Genomic DNA, 23,302 nt, shown 5'->3' on the forward strand with positions numbered 1-23,302 from the left:
CCAAAACTGGCTGGCTGCCTGCCTTTACCAGGACTCAAACTAAGATCTCAAACAAGAGTGAGTGGGGAATGCATGAAGAGTTTTCACGTCAAAGTGTTTACGGAGATGTTTTTAACAGGGCAATGTGTAATACAGAAAAAATTTCGCAGAAAGCTCCGCAAATTTTCGCAGAATTGGAACACTTGACATCGACAAAGTCCTAAACATCCCTCACCTGTTCATTAATATAAAGGATAGTTCACACAGAAATTTTCATTTTTCATCATTTACTCACCCTCATGTTCTTCTGTGGAACACAAAAGGTGTTGTGAGGCAGAATGTTAGGGACTGACTCAGTCACCAATCACTTTCATTGTATGACAAAAAAAAAAAAAACATTCTTCAAAATTTCTCCTCATGTTCCACAGAAGAAAGTCAGTCATACAGGTTTTGAAATGACATGAGGGTGATTAAAGGACAGAATTTTCATTCTGGATGAACTAAATATTATTTGGAACACCTTTAATATTACGGCTCATTAGATCATTTGAAGGAAATTATACATTTTTCCAATGGTTGGAATGGATCAAATCTAATTTAGCACCGCAAATGCAGAACAATTCTACTGATTCGCTCTGGTCAGTACTTACTCTTTGACCTGTACGCTGGCTGTGGCACTGGTGCAGTCTCTAATAACGCTGACAGAGAAGCCCCGTTTACCATTTGTGGCAGCGGGCATGGACACCAAAGTCACTGTGTGAGGGAGCAAGTCGGTTGGAGAGTCGGCCAAACCACGCTTCTCCAACATCGGAGTCAGGACCTCCTGCTTGTAGCATTTACCACTGCGTGAGAAACAGAAGTTGATGAACCTGACTAGAGTCCTTAAAGCACAATTTGAACTTTAAGGGCAAGACCTGACAAGAGCAATACACCTCTAGACATGTTACGAAACACTTTTCAAGAAAGCATTTTTGTCAACACTTGCTTAACTATGAAAAAAAAAAAAGAGAATAAACAAACAATACAGCAAACAAAAATACAACCGCTATGTGGTGTTAATATGATGTAAATATGGTTTCTCAACAGCAGAGTCTAGAGCTAAATATAAAGTTTTTACATCAATATTGTTTGGATTCAATGTGTAAAGTTTCCTCGCCAGTAAACTTTGGGGTTAAAGGAGTGTTCTGGGTTCAATACAAGTTAAGCTCAAATGACAGAGTTTGTGGCATAATGTTGATCACTACAAAAGATAAAATTATAAAACATAAAATAAAAAAAATTATTGATTTGTCCCTTGTTTATGAAAAAAGCAAAAATTGTGGTTACACTGAGGCACTTATAATGGGATTGAATGTGGCCAGTCCATAAACATTAAAATGCAAATGTTTCAAAAGTATAGCCACAAGACACAAACATTTTATGTGTTAACATGATTTTAATATTATAAAATCGCTTACTAACCTTGTGTGTAAAACTATATCCAATAATACAACTTTGTTGTCACAATGACAAACCCTATAATCTGGTAAATATGGTAAATCACTTATTTTATCACGCTAAACTCGTGTTAACGTGTAATATTTACATCTTGAGTATATACTTTTGAAACAGTATGTATTTTAATGTTTATGGACTGGCCCCATTTACTTCCATTGTAAATGCATTGTAAATTAGTATGTGGTAATCAACGTTACTCCACAAATGCTGTCGACTTTGTTTAACTTTTATAGACCATTAAACATTCCTCAGTACAGATTGGAGTTAATATATTAAAAGTTTCCGCACAAGCACAGCTGGTAGTTGAAATGTGTAAAGTTTCTCACCAGTAGAGATTTGCACGTTCCACTAAGGCATAGGTATCCCGTTCCTCAATCACCACCCTGCAGCTCAAACACACAAAGCATTCGGGGTGGTATTTATAGTCTCCTGCCACCTGAAACACATGAAAGCCCAGTGCAGATCAGCACACCACCAAAGCACCTCAAGCATTTACCCCTAATGGTACATTGTACAGTACATCCCAACAGCGAATCCTCAGTGCCCCGTTACGCTCTTACAGTAGTACTCCTGTAGCTCAGTGTAGAAGTTCTCTGTCTGTCAATACAAGGCAGTTGTGGATGTTTTCATTGTGCTTCATCAGTTTTGTGTCTGTTCAGTCTGCGTTCCTTGGCAGTGACGCAAGTATGCGTGCCAACTTTCTCTTCAACACCTGCAAGTGTCTGATATCAGAGGTGATATAATGCTGCCAGCTCCTCCCGGAAACAATGATCCCATGCCCTTTTAACAACACATCATGCGTCTCAATATCGGTCTAAACCCTACTTTCACATCTCCTCTCTAATGCTGGCCATCTCTCTGACTCTCTGTTCCTCTCTTTTTTTCTTCTTTTTTTCCTCCCCAATTTTGGTATGCCCAATTCCCAATGTGCTCTAGGTCCTCATGGTGGCGTAGTGACTCACCTCAATACAGATGGCGGAGGACGAATCTCAGTTGCCTCCACGTCTGAGACTGTCAATCCGCGCATCTTATCACGTGGCTTGCTGAGCACGTTACCATGGAGACACAGTGCGTGTGGAGGCTTCACGCTTTTCTCCGCGGCATCAAACGCACAACTCACCACGCACCCCATCGAGAGCGAGAACCACATTAGATAGACCATGAGGAGGTTACCCCATGTGACTCTACCCTCCCTATCAACCGGGCCAATTTGGTTGCTTAGGAGACCTGGCTGGAGTCACTCAGCACACCCTGGATTCGAACTCACGACTCCAGGGGTAGTAGTCAGCGTCTTTACTCACTGAGCTACCCAGGCCCCCTCTACTCCTCTCTTAGATCTAAGAAAATAAAAAATTCTGAGAAAATAAAAGGCTTTTGTTATCAGAAATGTTTTGGATGGGTTTTTTTTAATTGCATGCCTGTGTCTTTTACTTTGAATCTCAAACATTATTAGACCCTGAGTAATGAAACAATCACAACAAGGTCTTCAAATGCAGAACCACACAAATACATTTGAAACCTTTGATGTATGAATTGTTAAATCGCAATGGAAATACTTGTGACGTTTCCTTTTACTTCAAAACAACAATATAATAACTTCCAATCTTTGGGAATGATTTTTGTGGGGGCAAAAATGCCCCAATAGTAAATTCCTCTTGTGTTTTTACTTTATTATCTAACATTTGATACATAACATATTCTATTCCAGGTTATTTAGTGATCAGCAGAAAAACAGTAGTCTTCAGTAGTAGAAAAAAAAATGCCAACCTAAAGGTCAAAATGAAAATAAATCTTAATGAAAATACACTGATAACCCTTTGTTGGCCATTTTCGAATTATGTTGTCATATATGAAAAAACAAACACATAATGGCATAAAAAGGATAGCCATAGAGTGTATGTTAGTGAAGACACCAACTATGGTAATTATTACAAGTCTATATTTCTATACATGTGTAAATGGCCCATATGTTTTTTTTTTTGTTTTGTTTTTTTTTTTGCTTGTGCGTTTTCGTATTTTTATTTTGTTTAGTTTTTTTCTTATTGATTCTGTTGTGATTTGTTAATAATGGTCTTTTTTTTTTTTTCAAACTGATAAGAATAAAGTAATAAAAAAAATGATAGCCATATAGAATACGAGTAACAGTCAAAGGTAATCACCCATGTTGTTTCGGATGCAACATCATATTCTGCAAAAAAATAGCCATGCATCAAAGGGTTAACCTGGGAATGTAATCTTGGAAATACATTAAACATACAGTAAACATTCATTCACTAGCAACAAATAAGTCCACAGAAACAGATGTTACTTACAATTTTTTGCATAAGAAAAAGCCACACCCACACACATATTCCTTTAGACTTTCTCATGGAGGCTCTTTCTCTTTCTCTCACGCACACACGCCTTACACCTCTACTTTGCCAATAGCAGAATCTCAGTGCCAGATATATGGTAGTAGGGCTGCACACCTAATCTTATTTTAATCGTGATCCCGATTTCTGCCTTTTACGGTTAATTAAGCATAATCGTCTGCAATATTAGTGAGCTAGCAAACAGAAGTTATTGTCCAGGTAAAGTTGCAAATTGTTGTTCATTTTCATTACAGGTTATGTCTATGGATGATAGACCAAATCACAAGCTCTTTCCTAGTCCGTTTTCACCTCACCTGACCAATCATGCTCTCTTCAGAAGTTCACTACTGACCAATCACTGTTTCTCTTTCAAGCACACGCTGAAATACAGAACCGCACCGCAGATGTTTACGAGTCTCATATGTGCGCCGCACGAGGATGATGATGCAGCATTCTGTGCTCGACGTACATGAAATTAATTCCATCTCGTGATTTGATAATGTATGTTTTATACAGAACAGCTGAGTTCGGTTTGTGTGCATCGCTAATGTGCACAGTTATTTTAAAGTGCTACACATTTACCTAAGTTGCACATTTGCCTAATTCCAAATATGTTTGGCCATAACAAGTGTGTAACCAAATCTAAAGTAACCCCATGGCACCGGGGTTGTGTGGAGCGAGGAGGAGACGAAAGCATTTCTACATGTATGGAAGGAGCATAAAACGCCACACTGTAACTTCTACTGGTAACACACAGAAACAACACTGTCTTCATTCAAAATAAAAGGGTTGATAAAATAATGAGGTTTCCCTCAAAATAGATGCTTGAGACTGTATAGAATCTGTATAGAATCTATATTACTATTAGCCTACATTAGCCTTTATATTACTGTAGGGAATGGGGATATAATAATACTGTTTACAATAATAATCATAATAATAATTTAAGATTGGATCTAAAAAGAGGATGCAAATGTAAACACCCTACAGAGTAACTGTTTCTATTAACAGTAAAGAATGGGCAAAACATGCCTTAATTTTGGTCAAAAGGAATAATTTACTAGTTAGCAGTTCTAACAACTTGTTTAACATGAGAGCTACTGATTAATGTAATTTTATGTTTTTTGTTCTTTTAGAATCAAAGTCTAAGCAGTGGCAACAGTATTTAATTTATTTTTATTTTTATTTTTTTAGTTGTGCAGCCCTGTAATTAAATTTTTGTGCAAATAACAGAATAATCGTGATTAATAATGATTAAAATTTAGAGCAAAATAATCGTGATTATCATTTTTACCATTATCGTGCAGCTCTATATAGTAGATTTTCTTGCTGCTTCTTAGAGATTACAAATAACACTCACAGGTAACAACACTTTGTTTGCACTGAGACGGGATGATAACTGCAAACAGAGGCTAAAAAAACATGCATTATGAAGTTTAGTTTAATATAAATGAAACTGTCAATCAACAAGGGTTATAAAATGAAAAAAGACAACTTATAACTTCTTATTTAAAATGGAAAATGATTTGCACAATTGCCTCTGGCTCTTCCTCTCATTCTGCTTAGATGGAGAAAGTATGAGATCACACTGAGATTTCATTTAACATGAACCACAAAAGACAGATTATCAAAAATGCTCACTGAGCTGTGAATCAAGATCACAGGGTTTGACTAACCAAATTCTTGAGTAATTTCTCAGCTGAGTAAGCCATGCCTCCGCATGCAGACTAAACCAATCAACAATCAGAGTTTAGAACTTGCAGACTGGCAATTAGAAGATTTTAAGCCTTCTCGGTTTAGGTCTTGCTCATTCTAGGTATCGGGGAAATGTGTCACCATTATAAAATGACTCTGTCTATATCATAACATTAAATTCAGTCTGCATTTACTGTGCCTTGTTCGAGGGCAATACCAAAGTTGTTCATTGCACAAAATTGGGAAATAAAAACAAAAAACAAAGAAAGAAGTATTTGCAAATGTGTTAAAATATCAAATAAAATCATTAAATAATTAGATTAAATATTATAATAATTAAATAATTAAAATATTAAAATCACACAAATAATAGTAAACAATTGTTTGTTGATATGACTGCTGACAGAACAGCAGGATGAATTCTGATGTGGTTAAGGCAATCCTTTCTGCTCTGATTCAACCAAATGCTGCAAATCTGAGTGGACGGCGTTTCACAATACTGTGAAAGCAACCTAAGAGCTTTTTAAGGCAAAAAAGTGCAATATTCTTCAATGGCTGTGTCAGTCACATGACCTCAACCCAATTGAACATGCATTTTACTTGCTGAAGACAAAACTGACAGCAGAAAGACCCACGAACAAGCAGCAAATTAAGACCACTGCAGTAAAGAGAGGGAACCCAGAATTTGGAGATGTAAATGGGTTCCAGACTTCAGACAGTCGTTCACTACAAAGGATTTTTTTTTAATTTTTATGAATGTTAGTTTGTCCAATTACTTTTGAGCATTGGATTGAGGTCAGGGCTTTGTGATGGCCACTCCAAAACCTTGACTTTGTTGACCTTAAGCCATTTTGCCACAAATTTGGAGGTATGCTTGGGGTCATTATCCATTTGGAAGACCCATTTGCGACCGAGCTTTAACTTCATGGCTGAAGTCTTGAGATGTTGCTTCAATATATCCACATAATTTTCCTTCCTCATGATGCCACCTATTTAGTGAAGTGCACCAGTCCCTCCTGCAGCAAAGCATCCCCACAACATGATGCTGCCACCTCCATGCTTCACAGTTAGGATGGTGTTCTTCGGCTTGCAGGCCTCACCCTTTTTCCTCCAAATATAAAGATGATCATTATGGCCAAAAAAGTTCAATTTTTGTTTTATCAGACCAGAGGACATTTCTCCAAAAAGTAAGATCTTTGTTCCCATGTGCAACTGCAAACTGTAGTCTGGCTTTTTTATGGCAGTTTTGGAGCAGTGGCTTCTTCCTTGCTGAGCAGCCTTTCAGGTTATGTTGATATAGGACTCATTTTACTGTGGATTTAGATACTTGTCTATCCGTTTCCTCCAGCATCTTCACAAGGTCCTTTGCTGTTGTTCTGGGATTGATTTGCACTTTTTGCACCAAACTACGTTCATCTCTAGGAGACAAAATGCATCTCCTTCCTGAGCAGTATGATGGCTGCGTGGTCCCATGGTGTTTATACTCGCATACTATTGTTTGTACAGATGAACGTGGTACCTTCAGGCGTTTGGAAATTGCTCCCAGTTAAGGTAGGCCTTAAAATACATCCACAGGTACACCTCCAATCCAGTACACCTCCTATCAGAAGCTAATTGGCTAATTGTATAAAGGCTTGACATCATTTTCTGGAATTTTCCAAGCTGCTTAAAGGCACAGTTAACTTAATGTATGTGATAGTCAATTAAAAGTGAAACAATCTGTCTGTAAACAACTGTTGGAAAAATTACTCGCATCATGCACAAAGTAGATGTCCTAAACGACTTGCCAAAACTATAGTTTTCTAATATTAAATCTGTGGAGTGGTTAAATTAGTTTTAATGACTTCAACCTAAGTGGATGTAAACTTCTGACTTTAACTGTATGATTATATGGCTAACTATTATTTGCATTTAGGATTGTTTTTCTCTGCCGTCCACAACTAGAACAGACCCACTGCAACCCACTGCAGTTCAAAACCAATATTAACATTACAGCTAATTTGGTTAAGATTATCTGTACGGCCAGAATGTCGTGTAAAAAAAAAAAAAAAAAAAGGTCAGGACTCTACCAGATGGAGCAGCTTTAGATATAAAAATGTTAAGGTAAAAAGAAGAAGAAAAGAGGAACAAAAATTACCAAGGTTTCGGAACAATGGAAGATTTAACGAGGGCAGCCAAAGATAATAATAATAGTCCATCAAGTTTAGCATTTGTTCGAGAATCTTCATTAGAACACACATTATCGTGAAGAGTTAGTCTGACAAACATATTTCAACAAACACTTGAGCTGTGAGGACAACGTGGTTTCCTCTGCCAGTCATTCAGAGGTTTTGACACCCCGCTGCATGTGCTTTCTGGGCCCACAACTGGCAACGCACCCCTGACCAGAAATACTTGGCATCCTTCAATCCGAGCCCAAACAGAAAAGGCCCATTATGTGTTTTGCTTGCTGGCAAATTCTCCTCTCTCTCCCCTCTTTCTCCAAAGTTCCTTTTAGGTCCTCTATTAACCCAATTAAAAACTCCTTTCGCTGAGCAGCGATTTGTTTACATTAGAGACAAATTCGTCAATCTCACTTTCATGTTGATATGGCTCCCATTAGTGTTATGATGACAAAGCTCTTCATTGAAACCCATGCAAAGGCATTCCAGACGCATGATGAAACAACACAAGACTGAGGCCACTCCAACCTTCAGATCACAGTCACCCTGCTCACAGGAATGACATCATTTACTGCAGTCAGTCAGCAATAAAGTCTGGTCTGCAATCAAAGACAAAGACTTAAGGACAGTTAAAGGAATAGTTCAACCAAAAATGAAAAATCAGTCATAATTTATTCACCCTCATGTTGTTCCACTTTGTGCATAGAAATTATATGTTTTTTGTATTATGGGCTAATTCCATGACTGCCGTCTATTATTTTGAATGGTGTGGAAAAGCAACTTTCCTAAATAAACGGATGGCTACCGTGATTAATCACAAACAGTGGCCATTAATTTGTTCTCTGTGCAACTGCTGATGTGCATGATAGGAGATATTTGTGTTAGCACTCCTGGAAGTGTCATGTTTGCAGCATCGGATTGCTATGCCATTAAGATTAATCCATAATCACGTACAATAAATTGGCTTTCAAGGATGTATACTGTCGTCATGATTAACACAGGCTAACGACTGGGGTAAATTCTGTCATGTGACACTACATTTTTGCGCTAATGCCAATTTTCTCGACAAACCAGTTTTTCGCGACATTTGAAGTATCGACAGAGTTTATGCACTAGAGTTAAACGGAAAAATACTATGTCGACTCGATTTTAGCGATAGTTTGCGTTTCCATCAGCTTTCCATTAAAACTTTTTCCGCAAAAAATGGAAACATAGTTATTGACTATGCCTTGTGGGTCTTTTAAATAATAGTGGACTTCAGCCGCTTGGTGGAGGGAAATACAGGTTCAGTCTTTGACATTTCAGTGCGCTGCGCTCTCTGCCGTGCAGTCCACGCGTGTGGCTTTTAAAATGAAGTGACGTGTCAGTGAAACAGGAGATGTACATCACAATTTAGAGATTTATTTGATCATGTTTATATGATGCAGTGTGAATGTAACCGATTCTCTCTTAAATTAGCTGATATTTACAATGGAAACTTTAATTCCTTTACTTGGTTTTTAGAAACAAAGTAATACCGTGAATGCAATACTTTGAATTATAAATGTCAAAGGTTTGATAACCTTCTCTTTTTAAAACCGTGGTATACCATGAAACCGTGACAACGTTACATCCCTAGTCTGGACTGATGACCTCTGCCTTATTCCAATAAGACCCTACATATGACCTCAAAATTCTGAGTTGGAAGACTGTAGACTCCAGTGCTGAGGTAAGGACTTCAGAAAGAGATACTCAAACACTGTGTTTTGCAATTTCTCCTCCCACAAGCATCACTCAGATGTGATTCACTGGTCAAATTAGGAATGCAAACATGGAATAGTGAGTCTAAAGGCTTCACCACCTTTTATATTATCAGTGACCTCTAAGTACTATGAAAAACATCTGTATCTATTCAGTTTCTTTTGTCTTCATTAAACTGTGTAAATATTTACTGAATAAGACAATGGCATGTTTTCTAAGAAGCTCTTGCCAGGTTAGTCTTTGCCTTGTGAAATCCTGGACCACAGTGGAGGACTGCATATTCGCATGTCAATCATCCATTGCAAGAAAACATACTTGCCGGCTTTAAGAAAATATTTATCCTATACTTATAAAAAAATAAATAAATGGAAAAGCTAATACATAATCATGCACAAGACTTCACGCAATTTCAGTATAGCTGATAACAACAAACATAGTCACAGATTATGTGAAGCATGCACAAGCAGATTTACTAAATTTACTGTCAAATCCATTTGAAACATTACGTTTGTGGTTACGCTCAAATTCAAATATATTTGCCAGCAGTCATATCACCCTGTTGCTCAAGACTGGTTGCCTATTGAAGCTAAGCAGGGTTGAGCCTGGTCAGTACCTGGATGGGAGACCTCCTGGGAAAAACTAAGTTTGCTGCTGGAAGAGGTATTGGGGAGTCCAGCAGTGGCTGCTCACCCTGTGGACTGTGTAGGTCCTAATGCCCCAGTATAGTGATGGGGACACTATACTGTCAAAAGGCACCATCCTTCGGATAAGACGTTAAACCGTGGACTCTCTGTGGTCATTAAAAATCCAAGAACACTTCTCAAAAAGAGTAGGGGTGTAACCCCAGTTTCCTGGCCAAATTCCCCCATTGGCCCTTATCAATCATGGCTTCCTAATAATCCCCATCCAACACTCATTTAGATCTTGTGATCAGATTGCCTGATCCAGATGTTAATGCCAGGTGTAAGCAGGGCCAGTGAATAAGGTCAATCTTTTTAAAACAAAAAACAAGAAATGTTTTTCTTACCATAGCAGGTCCCGTCATAAGCAGCGAGCAGCCATGGCACAACTCTCCGAACTTCTCGCAGTAGTGTTTATGACAGTACAGCCTCCCCTCCTTCTCAAAGTACCAGTTTGTCAGGAGATCAAAGCACACAGAACACCTGGAGGAACAAGAATGGAAAAGTGAAACATTCTGTTTGGAGACATTCCCTTGAGCAACTGATCTGAGATCAGCTCTCCAGGACAGGGGAGGAACCTGCCTTGCTGAAATGTTTAGGTAATGAGGATTATTTTGTTAGGCCATAAACAGTACAAGAGCATGTGACTGCTTAAAGGTATTTGACATGTTCACTGTGACATTAGAATTGTATGTGTAAAAGGAAGTTTTAAAGGAATAGTTCACCCCAAATATAAAAGTTTTGCTTAACAGCCCCCAGTCCTCTTTCACATTCTTTATATGGAAAAGAAAATTTAAATATTCTTTCAAAATTCCCCTTTAGTGTTCCACAGAAGTGAAAAAGTCATACAGGTTTGGAACAACATGACAGAGTAAATAACTTGCACTAAACATTCTGGCAAAGTTAGGTTAAAAAAACAAAAAAAAAACATCTTAAGTTATTAGAATGTTTGCAGCACATGAAAGGAAGCAGTGAGGCTTAATTTCAAAGCTTAGTGGCTGACTTTTTAAAGGGAAGTGCTTCAGCCAAGAGATTGAAGTTAGGGATTCATAAGGCTCAATGTACTGTAAGAAATCTTTCCTCTTAATGTTGCAGAACATATGTGAGTGAAAGCTACTTCTGTAAATGATGATGTCAAAGGAGATGCATGCATACACAAGTCCAACTGAGCAACATAGTGGGACCCACATTAGATGTGAAACACCTGGGGGGTGCATAATTTTAGAGGGAAATTACAGTCTTAAAGGCAGACGGCATTATCATGATAAATGCTCTAAATATTTCCTCTATATAATATACACACCGAGCCCTGCAACATGTATTCACTGTTTGTGTGCTGCCTGAAGTAGTGGTGCTAGCTAAGGCAAGCTTTACTATTGCTCTTACTTAGGGCTGGAGATTTAAACAAACCCTTAACCCTAAGTATTAAACTTCAGCAAGTAGTTCATCCAACACCGTTTGTGCTACGGAAATGAATGCTATACCTAAAATTGTGCAGCTTGTTGAGGAAAGGTGTGCTATTTCTTTTCTAAGCGATCAGACGTCTACCTGGTGAACAATAAAGAGAGCAAATAAATCCCATAGACTTGCATTAAAAGGAAGGACCCGAGCCATATCTAGGGAACAGAATATCATATAGACTTGCAGGTGGGCTCTTTCAACTTGGGCCTGTAAGCAACTACCGAGCAACCACCCAGAACACTCTAACAACAGCAAAGCAAGACACCAAAAACTACTGAGAACCTACCCTGCATCCGACTATGTTGCATACTGTTAGACAGTGTATTGTATTTGACGAAGGACACACTTCTTAGCCAATTAAACAGTACGTTCTCTAGGTATGCATGAGAGGAGTATGAATAGCTTCCAGAAATACAACATTCAGGGACATCATCCTGCTTTCTAATTATGTAGCACTTACAGTTGAAAAGAGCCATCCGACTCCGTTTCAGTGTCATTATTTTAAATCCAGCATTTTGAATGTGACGTCTCCTCAACTCTCAAGGGATTATGGGATCGTAAAGTGTCCAGTCGATCTGCACCTCAGAATCTTGCCAGAAATAGTAGGTCATTCTCGTATTTCTCTCTTACTGTTTAATGAATACTGAGGATTCAGATATACTATTCCATTGGCATATTCTTTTTTTCTGCATACAGTAGGCAAGTATGAATGTTCAGACATAGCACTAGATTTAAATTTATTCATTAGGATGAATTTTTATCTTTAGCGATTAATGGTGTTTTTCAGGTATTAAACCCATGACCATGCCATATCCAATGCTAAAATACAAAAATCTAGAATGTTCTTTGCTCTTGCTCAAATATTTGACTATTTTGTCATAGTTGTCTGTCTATAATCAAAGTAGGTAAATCTCAACTTTGTACTGGATAGTTTTTACTAGGGGTGGGGGAATAAAATCTTTCAGCGATGCATCACGATTCATACTTAAACGATTCTGAATCGATTCTCAAAAGAATCAGGATCGATTCTGAGTTCAGTTTAAATCACGGCAGAGCAGTGGCGCGCACCAAAGACAGATGTAGAAACAAAGACGTGAGTTAAGTGCATACACTAAAGTCAAGTGCACAAACACGACTGTTTGCAGACCAGCTATATCAAACACATGAACATTTGTGCCCGAAAGAATCTACGATCCTGAAATTCTTTCACAAACCCACACGAATAGCAACGGGAGAGTTTATTCGTGATAACAAGCCTACAAACAACATGAAAGACGAGCTCGCACCCATTATTGCACTGATTTGCACACAATAGGGTAAAACACAGAAGAAAATAATGACGAGGCAGCAGTTCGGGAGATGTTGGTGATGTTTTCATTTAATTCTTTTTTTTTTCTCTACTCTTGCGCGCTCTCCATTTCATTGGCTTTTGCTTTATTGCAGGTTACTCGCTTGTCAGGACAGTGTGCACACCTGACCTAAACTATAGAACCATTTATTTAATCTTGTGGATGTTCCATGTTTTATTCACAGCTCATACTGAATGTAAAAGGCCAGTTTATGTAATGTGACTCGTTCTGATTTTTTAAAACAGCTGTTAAATAAAAAGCTGAAAGGGAAAAAATAGAGTAAAAAATAAATTTTGAAGAAACTGAAAAAAGAAAAAATTGAAGGACAAGATACATCATGATGCATCGATAATCGTTTTATAATCGAATTGTTACCCTTTGAATCGTAATCGAATCGTGAGGCCAGTGAAGATTCACACCTCTAGTTTTTACATTGAGTCATTATTTATCACAGTAGGCTGAAGTCTATCAGGACAGAACTGCAGCTCAAGAGCAGGCAGCCAATCCTTTGCATACTACTCTACCAGTCAGAAAACCTCGAAGCTAAAACGATTTGCATCCAGCATTGGCAAGGGATTGAGTGAATCTGGCAAAACTTTCCACTGTGAGCAGAGCAACAATGAGGACAGCATGTTCAGAGTTCAAGAAACTAAACACTCTAAATGCCATTAATGCTAGTTAACGCCAGGAGGCAAAAAAGAAAATATTTAGCTGCAAAATTTAAGACTAAACTCTTAAGACAATGATTAAATCAGTCATGAGGTTGGAAAATAGTTAAAGTTTTTTGTAACACTCAAGGTATGTTCAGGCTGTCAGTCCCAATATGATTTTTGTGCATATCCGATTGGAATCTGATCATATTTGACAAGTTGGAATGGCAAAAAAACAAACAACTATGAAATACGATTTTAACAAATTTGTTTCAAGCTATTCATATGTGGTTTGAAATCCTATTCAAAAGACATTTCTGGAAATCTGTTTCAGTCTGACCACTCAGATCAGATCTCAAGTGGCTTTTTGCCATATATCACTTTTTCACGCTATGTAAAGACACTTTACGTAACACGTTGCAGGAAACATGCTGGCAGTAGTGGCGGAAATAAGCTGTGTGGTGTCCGAGTGTAGGTCTAGCTGAGAATATTATTAATGGAATCTTCCCGCATGCTACCTGCGGAGACGGCAGCACAAAATAAAGAGATGCATGCCAGACTTCTCCGTCTCTGCTGCTGCTGCCTCATAAAGCAGTAGTCCAGCGCTGTATCTACAAATTGCCATGTTATACGCTAAAATCTCTATTCCATTCCCCTCCATGTTTTTGCGTATTGACACAACGTCATTGCTATAGCAATCAATGCAGACATGCCAGAAAATGAAGATAGCCACGGGACACACAAATCAGATCTGATCAGTTGCGATATACAGTGTGGACAGTCAGTCATGAAGATCGGATTCCGATCAAATACACAAAAAAAGAAAAAAAGAACAAAAAATAAATGCATTTGGACTGACAGTCTGAGCATAGCATCTGAATCTGGTCAGGAAAGGAGGTAAGCAGTCACCCGGTCTGAACCAAAGTAGAGTTTCAGTCAGGAAATCACATCCAGGCCACGATCCAGGAGTACAATGCGCTTCATTTCCACATTAAGGAAAACATGAATACTCTCCAATGCTGAATGGATTAACGAATAATCTTTTTAAATACCCTATTAAAATATGCAGCATGAATGGTTTGGTCTGCAGTACGAATGGAAATTTCTGAGGGTTAAACAACTACAAGCTTCATGGACTTATTCTTCCACAAAGGATGTGTTGATTTGGAGTTAAGGAATAGTTCACCCAAAAATGAAAATTCTGTGATCATTTTTAATCACCCTCAGTTTGTTTCAAACACCTATGACTTTCTCTCTTCTGTGGAACACAAAAGTTTAAAATAATATCCTGACCACTCTTTTCCATTTAATTAAAGTGAAAGGGGACTGGCACTATCAAGTAGAGGTTGACCAGTAGTGGATTTTGCAGATACGGATAACTAAGTTTGTGGAGAAGGGCGATAACTGATTTATCAGCCGATATTTTTTTTTAAATCAATTTACAGAATGATAAAAAAAATTTGGTCTTTCCTTAATATGATGGGCACAGACATAGAGGCCACAAGAGTCTAAAATGAATAAAATCCCAAAAGCAATAATTTTATTATCCCAATAATAACCAGGAAACACTGGACTTTTAACTATAAACAAGCCCAAATACACAGGGGACTCTTATTTTGAAATTACAGACTTTGCTCCGTTACAATGCTCTACATGCAAGTACTTACCAAATGAAGCTTTTTATAGCCAATATACACCGATCAGCCACAACATTAAAACCACCTGCCTAGCATTCTGAGATGCTACTCTTCTCACCACAATTGTACAGAGTGGATATCTGAGTTACTGTAAACTTTGTCAGTTCGAATCAGTCTGGCCATTCTCTGTTGACCTCTCTCATCAACAATTCATTTCCATTCACAGAACTGCTGCTCACTGGATGTTTTTTGTTTTTGGCACCATTCTGAGTAAATTATAGAGACTGTTGTGTGTGAAAATCTCAGGAGATCTGCAGTTATAGAAACACTCAAACCAGCCCGCCTGGCACCAACAATCATCCATGCGATTATCTAATCAGCCAATTGTGTGGCAGCTGCAATGAGCCAGGAGCTTCAGCTAATGTTCACATCAACCATCAGAATGGGGAAAAAATGTGATCTCAGTGATTTGGACCGTGGCATGATTGTTGGTGCCAGATGGGCTGGTTTAAGTATTTCTGTAACTGATGCTCTCCTGGGATTTTCACACACAACAGTCTCTAGAATTTACCCAGAATGGTGCCAAAAACAAAAAACATCCAGTGAGCAGCAGTTCTGTGAATGGAAATGAATTGTTGATGAGAGAGGTCAACAGAGAATGGCCAGACTGATTCAAACTGACAAAGTCTACGGTAACTCAGATAACCGCTCTATACAATTGTGGTCAGAAGAAAAGCATCTCAGAATGCTATTCTGATGCAGGTTGGTGCTGTTTTGGCGGCACGAGGGGAACCTACACAATATTAGGCAGGTGGTTTTAATGTTGTGGCTGATAGGTGTTTTTCACCAGATGATGTTAATTGAGAAATAAAAAGAAGAACTACTGCCAACAATCGGCATAGATGTTTGCCGATAATCGATAGTTCCAAAAAGCAACTATCGGCACAGATTAATCTGTAAAACAGATACAACAGTCTACCTCTACTTAAATACTTTAAGGCATCATTTATGAAGGATTTTGTGTCATTTTGGAGCTTGAAAGCCCAGTCCCCTTTCACTTTTAATATATGGAAAAGAACGGCAAGGATATTCTTTAAAAAAATTTTTAAAAAAAGTCTCATTTTGTGTTCCACAGAAGAGAGTCATATGGGTTTGGAACAACATGGGGGGGGGGGGGGGGGGCGGTGACAGAACTGTCATTTTGGGGTAAACTATAAGAGTTTTAGAGTCTGAATCAAGGCTTGTATGCTGAAGGCCAGGCTCACTCTCTGCCTAAACCCAACGAGACGAAGTGCCAGGGAAGATTCTGGCTTGCTATATTCTGCATGAAGGCCATTCTCTCTGACTCACCATGTGCCAGAAAAAGGGAAAAAGTGGGGAAGAAAGACCAAAGATTATATAAAAACCCCACTCAATGGTATGAAAACAGGGAGGATGTGGAAAAGCAACACAGTGCTGAGAAGTCCTGATAACGATCACATTAGTGTGAGAAGGCCACCAAACCCACTAGATTGCAGACGGAATGGCTGGATTTTGGCCATTTGCCCGGTGGGTGCCTTTGTTTGGAGGAATGTTGACAAGCTCTGTTTCTAGAGTGAGACACAATAAGCCAGTCACCCAAGTAGAGTGGGCAGAACCCCGTCATCCAATCCTGAGACACCATTTGTATGCCTGTGAGGAATTTATGAGTTGAATTTGCGAGTTGGGCAACCTGTGTTCCGATAGTGACATCATAATAATCCCTCCAGATAAGGTTTGTGAATCACCCACTAAAAACATGAGTGAACTAACATCTGTGAAGATGTGACGAAGGCTGAGCAGGTGTGCACAAATGACAAAATTTCACCTGTTAACCAGATGCGTACCTTTGTCACATTTCTAAACATATCTGATAGGCAGTGCGTTTCCAAGGTTATAAATGATTCCATTGTAGAGCACTTTGAAGAAAGAACAATCACGGTAGCCTTGTTAGTGTTGTTGCAAATGAAAATGTTCAAGAAGAAGTTGAAAGGGCCCTTAACAGTTGGACACTTTCCTCACAAGCTTATTTGGTGCTGCACCAAAACCTCAGTCTTGAGCAGACGGCATGTAACTGCACATGGTTTCCCTAGTATAAATGTAAATTAAAGGGTTAGTTCACCCAAAAATGAAAATTCTGATCATTTAGTCACCCTAATGCCATCCCAGATGTGTATGACTTTCTTCTGCAGAACACAAATTATGATTTTTAGAAGAATATTTCAGCTCTGTAGGTCCATGCAATGCAAGTGAATGGGTGCCAAACTCTTGACGCTCCAAAAAGCACATAAAGGCATCATAAAAGTAATCCATACATCCCCAATGTTTTAATCCATATCTTCAGATGTGATATGATAGGTGTGGGTGAGAAACAGATCAATATTTAAGTCATTTTTTTTTGCTAGAAATTATTTTCCCTGCCCAGTAGGGGACGATATGCATGAAGAATGTGAATAACCAAAAACACAAGAAGAAGAATGTGAAAGTTAAAGTGAAGCTTGTATGAGCATATAGTACAAAATTACTTAAATATTGATCTGTTTCTCACCTACACCTATCATATCGCTTCAGAAGATATGGATCTAACCACTGGAGTCTTATGGATTTATTTTATGCTGACTTACGTGATTTTTGGAGCTTCAAAATTTTGGCACCCATTCACTTGCATTGTATGGATCAAAAGAGCTGAGAAATTCTTCTAAAAACCTTAATTTGAGTTCAGCAGAAGAAAGTCTTACACATCTTGGATGGAATAAGGGTGAGTAAATGATGAGAGAATATTAATTTTGGGGTAAACTATCCCTTTAAGGCCACATCCACACTAATATGTTTTCGTTTGAAAACACATCTTTTTCTCTACGTTTTGGCCTTCAGTCCACAGAGATGGCGTTTTTGTCAGCAAAATTACAGCTTTTTGAAAATGCTCTCCCAAGTGAATACATTTGAAAACGCTGTCTTCATGTTGCTGTGTGGACTGGAAAAACAGATATATCTGCAAACGATGACCTATTTGTCGTCATGTGATGCAGTCATGTGACCCATTCAACCAAAAAAATCAAGATGGCGGCCCGTGTGATTGCAGCGCTGTTGTGCCTGATAATCACTTTGACAGCACTGCTAAAGATAAATGTTTCTTTGTACAACATTCACATTGCATTCCCTCAAAGGCGACGGGAAGTTTACTCGGAATTGGTGTCCGGTGACGGAAAACGATGACAATTGCGTTTCAGACCGTACATTAAACAGCGATTTTTGAATGTGCAGTACTTTTGGAAAATGCTTGAAACGGCAGGGTGGACAGAGAGCGTTTCGAAAATGAAAACGGCATTTTCAAATGTATCCGGATTAATGTAGACATAGCCTTAACCAACTGTACCTGCGAACATGCTCTGGTTTTGTAAACAAAAAGCTGTGAAGCCTTTGATCACTTTGCATTTATAAAGGTCTTTCACTATTATAATTTTACTTTTATGACTTTTTAGAACCTTTTTAAAATTTCTTCATCTAAGGCAAACAGTTCTGAAGCACAGCTACACAACGTGCAGCCTTGCAAAGTACCGGTATACTTCCAGGTGCACGAGTATGCACGGTTAGAAAAATCTGGCTGCAATCGTTCAGTACTCGAGTACTCTACTGATAACAAAATTTGCATCACATGTCCTTTCTGACTGAAGTATACTTTGGGCTTAACCATCTTTTGTGTTCTACAGAATAAAAATAAAAAAGTACACCGAGGGTAAGTAAAGGTGACAGATTTTTTTATTTTTGGGTGAAATATTACTTTAACGTCAGAATTTGTGTGACGCCGGTAACACAAATACTCCTTTGGCTCGGAAAGATACAGTTATTTCCGATCCCTATACCCTTTAACCTTCCAAAATTCTCACTGTGGAGGGTAAAGCCATTGTTCTATTGGGCCATATAAATAACACAAAAAACAAGAATTTCTCCATTGTAAACAATTCTAAATCAAAACCATGCAACTCTGTAACACCCTTTTAAATTATCAAAAATCTCAAGAACTCTGTCCCTTTCATTCTGCTCTGAGGAGTCAGAACCTATTCTTCTTCCTGTTCTGAGTTTACGCCCAGAGAAAAAACAACAGGTGAAATAAAAGAAATTATTCAAGCCCTGACACACTCCAAGACAAACATTACAGATACAGAACAAACACTCTGTTCACTTCCTTCATGCTGCTCAGTGCTCATGACTGGTATTCAGTCAAACTGATCCCTGCAGGTTACCCATCACTGTCTATTGGGTTTCTTTTGGAAAAAGAACTAAAGAGACAAAATAAGCATAGCTATAAAAAGAGGAGAGAGATGAACAAGTGTAAATTGTTTTGAAGGAGACTGCGGATGTCCTACAGGCCCATTCAAATAATCATCTGTAACGGGGTATAAGGGAAAGGAGGAGGCAAGAACCGGCTTGACAATATAAATAATAATTTAATGATTAATTTAAAGCAAAGGACATATAACACACACGCATACAGGGCAGCTGCCTGTAGCTCTCTCTCTCTCCCTAACTGCCACCTCCGGCCGCCTTTATCCCTCTCATGGGCTTGATTTGCCTGATTAGGGGGCGGGCGTGCATCACAGCCTGGCCCTCCTCCTTGCCACATCATCTAACATTCAAAATTCTTAATTTACCAAAAAAAAATAAAAAAATAAAAATAAAAAAAACATTTATGAATTAACTCAAACGGCACCTGTGCTTAAAGCAATTATTTTTAATCTGGATTGTTGTCATAGTCCAAATAGCTATGTTTATAAGGTTTTTGACAAGCTCAGTTACATAATAAAGAAAGGCTAGCTATTTAACAGGTACTTTCAGATTAATTACTTAATTAAGGAAGTTAACAGGCTAAGACACAGTTTAAAAAAATGTGGCATCAAGGCTGTTATGGTACTAAGAACATCAGCATGCATGCAGGATGCTTTCAGAAGATATTCCTGCCCGTCCCATAATTATAGTTCAAACAGTAATTAGGGCATAAGAGTTCAGTCTCTGTCCCTCAAATAAAATAAAAAAAAGTGGCATTAGAAGACACTTGACAGCCTCCGCTTTACAAAAGGGGAGAAAATACAGTCTTGCATTTGTCTGGAGGGGCTATGAGCCAATGTCTGGGAATGTGACAGCTAACTAAAGAGGAGATCCTACCAGCATTACAACCAATCAAATGCTTACAGGAAAACAGGGAATGCCTGCCATAACATAATGAGGATTCTAAAAGGAACGAAGAAGATTAGATGAGTTACAGAAAACATACAATTAAATACTAAATATATCCTGGGCTTAGACTCCGATTCAAGAGCACCAGACTACGGTAGTAAACCTTGTAATGGTTTTAAGCCAGAAATGCTTAGCTCACAATTGCTGGAACACACACATTTTATTTCATATCGATTCAACCTGGAACGTATTCAATAGAGTTGAAAGGAGTCCACACTTCACTCTTGTTCCAGATTACATAAAATGCTGTGGTATGGGCTTGAGACAAATTGCTGCCCTCATTAGGGTTAGTAAATCATCATCAGACCCTCCATTTGGCCCTGTTCTCCTGTTGCTGGACTGATTTGATGACAAAATTGTTCCATGACCTTTTGGCTTGTACTTTAAATGACTCAGGATTTTTTTTTTTTTTTTTTTACCTTTCAGTCATGCATTAAGGCCAACCGGTTTACCTCAACAACAACCATTCCTAAAAATCTTCTGGCTTTCAAGTCAGTTAATGAGTCTAAAGGTTTAAACAAATATGTGGCAGCAGGGGCGTGGTCGAGCGCCCGTCCGGAGAGAGAGAAAGTGGTAAGGGCGCTTACACCTGAGCTAAATTACGTCTAACACCTGTCTCTAATTCCAGTGAGCTTGGGGAGAGCAGCATATAAACAGCCACACCACCGCCAGAAGAGGGAGAGAGAGTTTGGCACGAGAGTCTCACGGTGAAGCTACTGAGTTCGTGACACTACAGAGTTGTGATAAAGACTTTGTGATGATTAAGAAGCTGTGACTAGGAGCCTGTGACGCTGAAGAAGTTACTGTGCCAGTTGTGACTATCCCTAAGTTTGTGATTAAAAGCTCACCTGAGACCTGAACCTTCATGTCCCAGTGACCTCATTCCCTCACACTGGTGCCGAAACCCAGGAATCAAAGTACGCCCCATGGAGTCCTCCCAGGTGGGCGAGATCCTCCAGTCCCTCGCCAGCCTGCATCAGTCCAACCAGCAATCCCTACTTGAGGTACGCCAAGACCAGGAATGATGGTTTTTTGAGATCCTGCGAGCTCAAGCAGAGGACCGGCTCGTGATCCGGAGCCTCCTCAGCCAGGAGAGAGAGCAAGCGGCAACCCCGGATCACCGCAGCCAACAGCCTCCCCCCACACTCCTGAAGATGGGTGCGGAGGACAATTCCGAGGCCTTCCTCGATTTATTTGAGAGGACCGCGGATATCTGGGCCTGGCCGCATGAACAGTGGGCGGCCAGGCTCCTCCCACTACTGTCCGGGGAAGCCCAGCTTGCGGCCCAACAGTTGCCGGCGGCTAATCTCCTGGTCTATGATGACCTCAAAAAGTCCATCTTGCAGCGGGTGGGTCATAGCCCGTAACAGTATCGCCAACTGTTCCGGACCTTGGAGCTAGGGAAGACAGACCGCCCGTTTGCCTTTTCCCAACAGCTCCGAGATGTGTGCCGGAAATGGCTGCTGGCGGGGAATTTTTCACCCCGGTCACTTGCAGAGACCACCTCTCACCGTGTCAGCTCGCAGAGGTTGCCAAGTTGCAAAAGGAGTTTGCAGACGTGGTTTCCCCTCAGCCGGGTCGTACGAACCTCATCCAGCACCACATCGAGACCGAGCCGGGGGTGGTGGTACGTAGCCGCCCCTATCGATTACCCGAGCACAAAAAGAAAATTGTCCAGGAAGAATTGGATGCAATGCTCGATATGGGGGTAATAGAGGAATCCCACAGCGATTTGTCCAGCCCAGTTGTTCTAGTTCCTAAGAGCGACGGGTCTGTACGGTTCTGTGTGGATTATAGAAAAGTCAACGCGGTGTCTAAATTTGACACATACCCAGTGCCTCACGTTGATGAGTTGCTCGATCAGTTGGGCACTGCTCGATTTTACTCGACACTGGATTTGACAAAGGGTTATTGGCAGATCCCCTTGACACCAATTTCCCGTGAAAAAACAGCCTTCTCTACACCGTTTGGATTACACCAATTTTTTTATGCTTCCGTTCGGTTTGTTTGGAGCCCCGGCTACGTTTTAGCATCTCATGGACCGAATCCTCAGACCGCATTCGGCTTACGCTGCTATTTAGATGACATCATCATTTACAGTAATGGTTGGCAGCGGCACATGCAGCATCTGAGGGCAGTTCTGAGATCGCTGAGACGAGCGGGACTCACAGCGAACCCCAAGAAGTGCGCGATTGGGCGGGTAGAGGTACGGTATTTGGGGTTCCACTTGGGCCACGGGCAGGTGCGTCCCCAAATTGACAAGACTGCGGTGATTGCGACCTGCCCGAGGCCCAAGACCAAAAAGGGGGTGAGATAGTTCCTGGGGCTGGCTGGCTCTTATAGGAGATTCGTGCCTAATTATTCGGATGTCACCAGCCCGCTGACTGATCTCACTAAAAAGGGAGCTCCAGACCCGGTCCAGTGGACAGAGCAGTGTCAACAGGCATTCACGCAGGTTAAAGCCGCACTTTGCAGGGGGCCGCTTTTACATTCACCTGATTTCTCTCTCCCTTTTGTCTTACAGACGGACGCTTCAGACAGAGGGCTGGGGGCCATACTCTCACAGGTGGTGGAGGGGGAGGAGCACCTGGTGCTGTACATTAGCCGCAAGCTCTCGCTGAGGGAGACTAATTACAGCACCATAGAAAAGGAGTGTCTTGCCATCAAGTGGGCAGTCCTCACTCTCCGGTACTACCTGCTGGGGCGGGCCTTCTCCCTCTGCTCGGATCACGCCCCACTCCAATGGCTCCACCGCATGAAAGATACCAATGCGCAGATCACCCGTTGGTATCTGGCTCTTCAGCCGCTTAAGTTCAAGGTGGTCCACAGACCGGGAGCGCAGATGGCT

At 40.0% G+C, this 23,302-nt stretch overlaps 1 protein-coding gene across 1 annotated transcript in view; it reads right to left on the bottom strand.

The window, feature by feature from the left end:
• The window catches only part of LOC127439632 (LIM domain kinase 2-like), a 40,548-nt gene that overhangs the window by 14,467 nt on the left and 2,779 nt on the right, over window positions 1-23,302 (bottom strand). The window contains exons 3-5 of the mRNA XM_051695852.1: window positions 10,452-10,587; window positions 1,803-1,912; window positions 630-821 (exon numbers count right to left, since the gene is read on the bottom strand). Coding sequence (XP_051551812.1) covers window positions 630-821; window positions 1,803-1,912; window positions 10,452-10,587 — 438 coding nt within the window. The remainder of the gene's footprint in view (window positions 1-629; window positions 822-1,802; window positions 1,913-10,451; window positions 10,588-23,302) is intronic.

The sequence above is a fragment of the Myxocyprinus asiaticus genome, chromosome 4 (genome assembly GCF_019703515.2).
Source record: "Myxocyprinus asiaticus isolate MX2 ecotype Aquarium Trade chromosome 4, UBuf_Myxa_2, whole genome shotgun sequence".
Lineage (NCBI taxonomy): Eukaryota > Metazoa > Chordata > Actinopteri > Cypriniformes > Catostomidae > Myxocyprinus > Myxocyprinus asiaticus.